The 10,322-nt window shown below is 33.2% G+C and overlaps 1 protein-coding gene across 1 annotated transcript in view; it reads left to right on the top strand.

The window, feature by feature from the left end:
• The first annotated feature begins 303 nt into the window (after positions 1-303).
• LOC129222239 (cell adhesion molecule DSCAM-like) overlaps positions 304-10,322 on the top strand; it is a 304,597-nt gene continuing 294,578 nt past the window's right edge. The window contains exon 1 of the mRNA XM_054856719.1: positions 304-556. Coding sequence (XP_054712694.1) covers positions 304-556 — 253 coding nt within the window. The remainder of the gene's footprint in view (positions 557-10,322) is intronic.

The raw sequence follows: 10,322 nt of genomic DNA, 5'->3' as shown, positions 1-10,322 counted from the left end.
TTTTTTAAACTTATTTTCCCCTGCGCCACAAATTGCATATTTTCTGCAAAGGAAAAATGTCTATTCTTTTTTTCTGTTTGGCTCCTGACCTTAAAATTTCTGTAATTTAAAATACACAAAAAGATGCCTAATTGAAACGAACCTTTTTAAGCAATACTCAGTGCTTTTCATTAATTCTGAACATCACTCCTTTTTCATCATTGTGATATTTATAACACGCTCCACATTACGTTTCGGATTCACTGCAAACTTTATTCCACAGAACGACCTGTCATCAATCCATTCATCTTCGGAGAAGAACTGATGGAAGGAATGCGAACAATGGTTGTTTGCACAGTACTTTCCGGAGAACCTCCCATTAATATACTTTGGCTGAAGAATAACATTCCCTTGCTTCATTCAGAACATCGAGATGGAATCCACGTAACAAGCCTTGGCGAATTTGCATCTTCTCTTACGATACCATCTGTTTCTAGACACCATGCTGGAAATTATACGTGCTTAGTAGCTTCTGGAACTGCGCAAACATCTTTCACAGCTCAGATGACTGTAAAAGGTAAGAAAACAAAATTTATTTATCGCTTGATATAAATCAGAAAGAGTAGAGTTATGCTGGGTGGACCACGATTTTTCTCCCCTTTAAAGAGTGGTTCTTATTTTTTAATTTGTAGTTATTTTATGTGATGTCACCATAATTTGTTCCATCATACAAATAAATGGTTCTTACAAAATGTTATGTCATTTAATTAACTTTAGCTTGTGATCTAATAATATGTTTTATTTTATTTCTGAGGAAAAAAATCGGTTGAAATATTGTTATTTTTTACATTTAAAGTGAGTTCGAACTCCAATAGATTATATTACTTTCTGACCGACCATTGTATCATTTTCATTCTGATAAATTTTACATGTTATAGACTAAGTGCACACCAATGGTGTAAGGTCAGGCACTCCACTTTTCAGCACCCGTTACGGCAGATGAACCTTTTTTTCCCCCAAGATGGACACAAGAGATCTTAGCAGCAATAAATTGCTATAAATCTACGCTCCCAGAGCACGGGGGGAAGATTTACAATATTTTACATAGTTCTAATTGGCAAAAAGGGTCGAAATGTTTAAACGGTTTGAGAATGAGCGGTGTTGGGCTTCAAATCACGTTCCTTTCTTGAATTTTTCTACAATAATCAGCTCATAAATTAGTTATTAATTATATATATCGCTGGTCGAAAATTGAGGCTTATAAAATACTTACAGGAAAAAAAATTGCAAAATGGTTTCATTTAATTATAAACTGAAGTCGAAAATATTTTTAAAATACTTTATATTATTTTGTAGGGTCTTGTGGGGTAAAGTGGTCATAAAATCGTAGGTTTTCAACTTTCGTGGATAATAAATACAACAAATAATTTAAACACCTCAACTTTTTTTGTTGTTATTTTACATTGCATTATTAAAGAACACAGTACATTGAAGTTTAGAAAAAAATATATTGATTTAATTAGTTTTATAACACTTTCTTTTCCCTTTGTATTTATGACCACTTTACCCCATGGGATGGGGGAAAGTGGTCATAGCATGGGGTAAAGTGGTCATAGTTAAAAATAAATGCAAAACCGTATTAAATAACTCTAATGTTTGTATATTTCAGTTATTTTTATGGTTACAAGTATATGCACTAATATATGCGTGTATTCACGAGTATATACGTGTCGTGTAAACATGAGTAATCACGTTCATATATGAGTAGATACCGTGCATACCTGAGTATATACATGTATAGTAGACGTATATACGCATATATGTACAAGTGTACATGTGGGTATATACAGTGGTGGACAAAATTATAGACTCATTTTTTTTTTTCTTTTGTTTCAATTACAACATGGCTCAGTTCAAATTATTTTTATTTAAGTAAAGATGAATAGTTGAAGAAATAAGTCTAAAATTAGTACATCTTATCAATTAAATTAAAAAATTCATAAAGTTAGAAAATTTGTAAATTTAATATTTTATCATTACGTGAAACCTGGACAAAAGTATAAACTCAGAGGTAAAAAATCCAGGATTACGAGAAAGTTTCGTTCCAAAATGTTAATTTAACGTCATAGAATGAATAAATGTTGCCATCAGTAATTGCTAAAAGTTTTGTTTTTGGAAATTAATGAGAAACATATAAATGCACCGCTGGACAAAATTATAAACTCATTATTTTTTTTCATTTTTTCAATCATAATTTAACTCAGTTAAAAAACGTTTTGTTCCAGTAAAGATAAATAACTGACTAAATAGTCCTAAATTCAGTATAACTCATAAACTTTATAAAATAAATAATTTAATTAGAAAAATCTCAACTTTAATATCTTTATAATACATGAAACCTGGACAAAAGTATCAACTCAAAAGTAAGAAACTCTGAAGTTTGGTAGAATTTTATTCAAATACTTAATCATTTAATATCCAAAAATGAACCAATGCTAAATTACAAACTTACAATACTGCGTAAAAACAATTATAAGCTGACAAAATTTTATTTATTTATTTATTTTTGAGTTTAGTTAAGTTACATTTGCAATTACTTCAGCAAAACAAAAGCATAGATTTAGGAAAATGTAATTTTGCTATTAACATGGATAAATTGGAAAAGAAATCAATATTTGAAATGTTTTAAAAATTAACACTGCATCAAATCTAGCCATTAGTGTAAACTACAAACTTTTGAAAACGAGTTGGGCTCTCAGTTTTCTGAATTACCTGGAATATGCGGCTGGGCATGTAGATTTCACAAGAGTTTCCAACAGCTGCAGTGGCATATGGTTCCATGCTAAAAGTATTGCCCTTTTTAAATCCTCTGTGGTTTGGTACTGGTGCCGATCATAATAAACTTTGCGAACCGTGGTCCCCCAAACATTTTCAATCGGATTAAGATCCGGACTACGAGCTGGCCATTTGATAACTTTCATACCCCACGCTTGAACCATTCTTTTGTACTTTTCGCTCTGTGTACACTCGCGTTGTCTTGCTGAAATAACCAGTTACCTCCAGGAATCAGATGAGCAAAAGGTAAGAGATGATCTTCCATTATTAATTGGTAATCATCAGCATTCTATCTTCAATTAAGAAAGACCAATCCTGCTTTACCATGCTGAGAGAGTTATTTATCTTTACTGGAACACATTTTTTTTAACTGAGTTAAATTATGATTGAAAAAAACAGAAAGAAAAATGAGTTTATAATTTTGTCCAGCGGTGCATTTATATGTTTCTCATAAATTTTCTAAAACGAAACTTTTAGCAATCACTGATGGCAACATTTATTCATTCTATGGCGTTTAATTAACATTTTCGAACGAAACTTTCTCGTAATCCTGGATTTTTTACCTTTGAGTTTATACTTTTGTCCAGATTTCACGTAATGATAAAATATTAAATTTGTAAATTTTCTAATTTTATGAATTTTTTAATTTAATTGATAAGATACATAAATTAAAGAACTGTTTCTTCAACTGTTCATCTTTACTTCAATGAAAATAATTTAAACTGAGTCATGTTGCAATTGAAACAAAAAAAAAAAAAAGAGTCTATAATTTTGTCCACCACTGTACATAACTGTACATAAATGTATATACGGGTATACACGAGTTAATTCGTGGATGCATCCAGTGCGTGTTTGTACGTGTCTACTCACGTATATACACGTATATATGGAAGCCCGAGTATATACGTATGTATACGTGTAAACACAATTATATACCTGAAAAAACGTATATACGTACATTTATGTGTCCGTACATACTCGTCAACCAGTACATATATGTATTCACGAGTATATACGCTTACATACATGTATGCCTACAGAGTGAATCCAAGCTCTGGAGCAAAAATCTAAGGAGTGTGATAGGTGAGGATAAAAAGCAATAATAAGGAGTTTATGGTCGTTGACGCGCTACATGCACACAAATCCAGAAACTGATGGATGCAAAACAGCTCACAAATTTTTTACACAAAGATGATTTTACTCAAAATTTAGTTTTTAAGAAATATTTAGAGCACTTTTTAAAAGTTACGGCCCGTAGTAGTTCTAATACACGCATCGCAACAAAGGCGCAGCGACGGATGAAAGTTTTTCAAAAGTCTCGTTATTAAAACAGAGAGTGCTTTGTGATTGCGACGCATGCATTACAGCTGCAGGCCGCAAATTTCTTCAATCGCTTTAAATCCTTCTTACAACCTAAAATGTTGTGCAAAATTGTCTTAGTGTAACAAATTTGTGACCTGTTTTGCATCCATCAGTCTTTGGCTTTGCGTGCATGTAGCGCGTCAGCATTGTGTTTGTGACCATATGTTCCTTGTGATTCTTGCTTCTTATCCTCCCCTCTAACACCTGGTAAAAATTTTCCCAAGAGTTTAAACTAACCCTGTATACTTGTATGTCATATGCTTGTATGTAAGTATCTACTCAAGTACGATACGTGTATATACGTGTCTACCTGAGTATATAAGTGTTAGTATACATACGATTAAAAGCAAGTATATACTTGTATAAACGAATGTATATCTGCATAGATAAAAAATACCCATATCGCAGATACCCATATACGTATTTATTGGTGCATTTATGTGAATACGTTTGTATACGTGCCTACACGAGTATATGCGTATGCATACGTATATACTCGTATATTTAACCCCATTTACGGTAAAAACAATACATATTAAGTGAAATTAATATTTAATTCATATCTGCCTTATACTTAAACATTAAGTGACTTAAGAAGAACAATGTTCGTTAAGCCTAATATTATGACCCCTTTACCCCATCTTACTTAAATTGTTCTAAAAAATGATCTAAAATATATTCAGCTAACTGCTAATGAGTAAGCGATCTTAAGACATGTAGGAAGCTTCCTGTGCCGTCAATCTGTTCATAATTCTAAAAAACAAAATTTCCCAAAGAAGTTAAAAGAGGTGTTTAGATTTTTTAAATTTTCATATTTACACAAAATATTTTTTTTTACCAAATAAAATTTTGCCAGGTTTGGAAATTTTGTATTCAAAATGTAGTTTCTAACTCCCCGAACCTAAAATAAAATTTTCACATTCATTAGAACATTTATTTTCAAGCTATAGTCATTTATTCGACGTATGACCACTTTACCCCATTGACCACTTTCCCCCACCAGACCCTATATAACTTAAATGGATTACGTATTAAAAAACATTTATGTATTTAAATATTATTTGTACTATGAAGCTCATACAATTTTTTCTTGTATATCCTGTTATCAAAACACATTACGAAATTTTCAAATTTGACAGTGAGCATCCTCATATAAATAATAGCCGAATAATTTGATAATATGTTTTGGTATTGTTTAACATGCACGGAAAGGCATTATTGTGACAAGGCAGAACTTGATCCGGAAACTCAACTGTTAAAGGCAAGACTGTCATTTCAGGAATTGAAGAAAAGAAAAAAATGGTCAACAATGACCGCTCCCTACTGGAGTTTAGGGTTTATACCTTGTAGTTAGGGCTACGATTTCAACTATCACAGTATCACCAAACATGCAATGACTTCGTTCAAATGTAGAAGATTAGAAGCAATTTTCATCCATCATACCTTGACGGGCGACTTTCGAGTAGTTATATATTTAGGAAAACGTGTTAGAAACATGAGAGAAACTATATCCATGCCCGAGCCGGGATTCGAACCCGGGACCTCCCCATCGCAGTATATATATGCACACACACTCCTGTTTGTAAAAATGGCAGCACCACGAAGGACTTACGCGAGTGAGTTGAAAATTGCAGGAAATGTAAAAAAGGAATGATATGCAAATGATTAGAATTGCAGACCGGTAGCGCATGCGTATGTTAAACAACGCCCTCTAAACGGTGGATCGAACCGAATATAAATATATACGGCTGTAGCGAGGCGTGTATTATTATCGGTGGTTATATGCTAGAGTAAACGTCAACTGAATTTTTACTATGCCCCTTCGACCAAAGAAAGCGAAATTTTAGCAAATTTAGGAGTTTTAACGGAGCAGAATCGTCGGCCTTCGTAAAGCTGGATTGTCTTATCGTGCAGTAGCTACTCGTGTACAGCGTAACAGCAGCACAATCATGCGTGTTGGGAAGCAGTGGACGGACAATTAGGAAATCCGGTAGTGGACCCCGAAATGTGACGTCAGTTCGCGATGACAGACACCTGGTCTGTATGGCGCTGACGGACCACACAGCTTCTTCTAGACAATTGGCAGCACAGTGGTCAACAGCTACAAGTTCTTCATTGTGTGCTTCATTAATTCGGAGAAGTCTGCTGCAGCGTGTGCTGCGCGTAAGGATTCCTTTATACAGAATTTCTGTCAGCGAAAACCATCGCCGCCTGCGACTACAATGGGAAAATGTGCATAGCAGCTGGCATGCTGATTGGCAGCAGGTCGTGTTTTCTAACGAATCCCGCTTCAATTTGTGGCACCATAATGGCCAAATTCGTGTCAGGCGCTATGCCGGTGAAATGCAAATTCCGAAGTGCATTTTCGAACGGCACATTGGACGAACATCCGGGGTTATGGTCTGGGGTGCCATAGCACATTATGGGCGATCACAATTGCTACGAATTAAGTGCAATTTGAACAGTACCCGATAAATAAACTAAGATTTACAGCTCCAAGCTATTCATTTCCTGCAAGGATTGTCAAGGACTGTATTACAGCAGGATAAAACTCGTCCACATGTCGCCAGGACTCTCAAATCCTACCTTGATTTGCAGCATATACAGCTTCTTCCTTGGCCTGCATATTCCCCGGATATGTCACCGATTGATCTTGTGTGGAATTTCGTTGGGCGGCGTTTCGCTCGTGATTCTCGTCCTGTTGCTTCGACAGACGAACTTTGGTTCCGTATACAAGAAATATGGAATACACTTCCGCAGACAGATATTCAAACTTTGTTACACTCCACGCCGAGTCGTGTAGCAGCCGTTATTGCGGCGCGTTTTGGAAAAACAAGGTACAAATTTCTATCTCTTTTGATTGTTTGTTTGGTTTGAAAATGTAATCATTTTTTTTTTTTTTTTTTATACCACTCAACTGCGTATTAAATTGCATTCACCTATGATGCTTCCTTCATGATGTTGCAGTTTTCACAAACAGGAGTATATATATATATATATATATATATATATATATATATATATATATATATATATATATATATATATATATATATATGCATTCACATCAAGTATGAAAGAAAGCAGAATTTTGAATCGAATACCTCTCTAAAAAGATTGAAATTCAAAAAGAAAAACAAAAAGCGGAACTAATAGTTTTACCGATATTGTGCCCTAACAGCGGAGAAGATTTAATATTTCTGGTTGCCATGCTCACTAAAACGAAAGCTTATAACCTTTAAGCCATGCCAATGCGATAGTAACCTCTCTGAATGTAAAAGGGATTAACCTGAACCAAGGCGCAGAGTTATAGAACTCTTTTAAAAGAAATATCCTCGGTTTGAGGATTATGAGGCTTTTTCCCTTTTTCTGAGGGAAAAATAACATTTAATGAACTGTGCATGAAAGTATTTTTTTTTTTCTTCTTCTCCTTTTTTTTTTTTTTTTTTGGATAAGGCAGCAGATTCTTTCGAAGAAGAGCTGGAGATTTTCGCGTAAACTGATAAGATCTATAGATAATAGTTTCCGAGATAAAGATGCAGTTTTGTGTTATTTTTTGAATAGAACTTTCCCTTTCTTTTGTGAAAAAAGTATCTTAAAATTAAAAAAAAATAACGTTTGGGGAAAATAATATCTGGTTTCTGGGATACATTTTGTGAACCAAAAAAAAAAACATGCTACAAGATAGTGCTCTGAAAATGAGATGATCTTATTGTCAAATTTATGCAGTTAAATTAGTAAAAAAAAAGAACTGTCATTGTGTACATCAATTTTTCCCGTGACTTGATTGTATAGAAGAAAGATTGTAGCCCAACACGGTCACGGTTCGCCTTATTAAGACAGGAGTATCGGGTGTATGATATGATCCGGTGCTGCATATGCATAAAACAACGAATTATTAAGACCCTGAATCCGACGATTGATCTTACTTGCCATTGAATAAACGTTGACTTATTAATAAATAATAAATTTATCAAAGACGGTTTCTTATGTATTTATGTAGAGATAAAGATTTTAGATGTATTTAGTTTATGGTACTTTTTAGTGTTTTTTTTTTTCTTTTTTCTTCTTTTTTCTTTGTTTAATTTTTATTTATGTTTTTTTTTTTTTGTTCTCTTCAACCGTACTTGAGATAATTCTTGAGCCTCATTATGACTCATATTTTTAATAAGGTCTATTTTTTTTCAATTTATAGCTCTGTTAAAAACATAACTGTTAATAAAATTTTTAAACTGAATTATTTATTAATTTATTTTATTTATTTGTTGATTTTTGCTTAGTTTGCTGATAGTTTGCTGTGCAAACGTTGGAGCCAAGTAAATCATAAATGAGAGAGATTTTTAGTTTTGAACCTTATGGTGGCCTTATTTGGTGCGCTAACGGTATTAAAACATAATGAAAAAATCTTACATTTTTCCATTTTTACAAATTTAAATAAAACTAGTCTGTAATAATACTATACTTTTAAATAACTAATGGGATCCACGTTATCACAAAACGAATTTGATGTAACAAGTTTTAGTTATTTGTCTTGCTCTACTTTGATGAGAAGCTTTACTCGCATTAAGTGAGAGCTAAATGCGCTCTACTATGTTAAAAATAAATAAACAAATAAAAAAGAATCAATTTGAAGTTTGAAAATTTGAATTCATGTTACGTATTTCGCAATCACGAGTTGCGACAAGACCCTACTCATTAGAGTTATTGTTTCTAGAAACGGCACTTGTATCCCGAAGCCTGCCCCTCCTCCTGGGCGGTTACGTGTGTATATTTGTGTATTAGAAGACATGTGTGTATGTGTGAGCAGGACATGGACGCCACCGACCAGGAGAAGCGGGTTTCGGGAGACAGTGCTCAGGATCAGAGGAGTCGCACCTGCAGAGTACGGTGGGCGGTGGTGCTGCAGAAGCCCTTAGCCCAAGCTGAAAAAAGTACGAGCATCAAAGACGGTCAAGTGAGAACAATAAGCAATTGCTCAATTAAAAAAAAACATAGGCGTATATATTATTTTTTTTAAACAGAAATAACATTCTGTGAACTCCATACCAGTTTCTTGATAATAAAAAAAAACAAAACAATAGTAACACTAAAATGAACTAGACCTAGAAATATTTTTTTCGGCGTTAGAAGCTCAGTTGTTACATAACTATCGTCAACAAGAAACTCGTTTTTCTTTCACCTCAGAGAAATGAAATTGGAGCTTTCTTTCCGGTTCGTAAACAAGGAATTTCAAAAATAAAGTTTAGATAAAAACCTAGTTTTGGTTTTTTTTTCACGACACAAACATAGCTTCGATTTCAAATCTCTGAGGTGATAAAAAAAATACGTTTCTAGCTGAAAGTAATTACACTATTTAGATTTATTTTATTTATTTATTTATTTATTTATTTTTTTGGTGTGTGTCACAGCCTTTTAAAATCTAAAATTTGGATGCTGCACAAGAAAACTTTGTCTCACTTATTTTCAGCATTAATTTAAAAACGAAATGAAATTCACCTGATTTTTAAACTATTTACAAAAAATGTCTTTCTGTTAGGAAGAGATAAATTAGTGGTATCTACCGGTCTACAATGGCTAATGAAAAATCTGCTTTCAACCGTCACCCGATCGCCTCCTCATACAACAAATCAATAACCTTAAAACATTACTAAAGATGTTAAGTAATTGATAAAGCATTTCACACCAAAATAAAGATGGAGCCATTATAAAAGAACTAATTGAAAATGTATTGCATACATTTATTAATGTATTTAGAATAACACATTTTAACAAATCAAACAAAATGATCACTTTGCACTTTGAGTAAAAAGTGGAGCTAGTATTTCAAAAACTAACTATAAATATAATTGCTGCCGCAATTAATTCTCTCCACAAAGTTCTTTAATAGTCAGTGCTTTAAAAAGTGATTGCTAGTAAAATTTTAAACACCCATCCACTACTGACTAAAGAATTTCCTCAAATTATAATACTTACATTACTTAATGTATTTTGAACTACAAATTTTAACAAACCAAGAAAAATGATCGATTATCACGTTGAGTAAAAAATGAATCAGGAGGAGGGGGGGGGGGAGTATTTAAAAAAATTTATACAAATACAATTATGACCACAATGAGTTCTTACCAACAATTTCATTAATAATTAGT

Source organism: Uloborus diversus, chromosome 5 (genome assembly GCF_026930045.1).
Source record: "Uloborus diversus isolate 005 chromosome 5, Udiv.v.3.1, whole genome shotgun sequence".
NCBI lineage: Eukaryota > Metazoa > Arthropoda > Arachnida > Araneae > Uloboridae > Uloborus > Uloborus diversus.
Note: the sequence above shows the minus strand (reverse complement) of the source record. Positions and strands in the feature narration are given on the sequence as shown.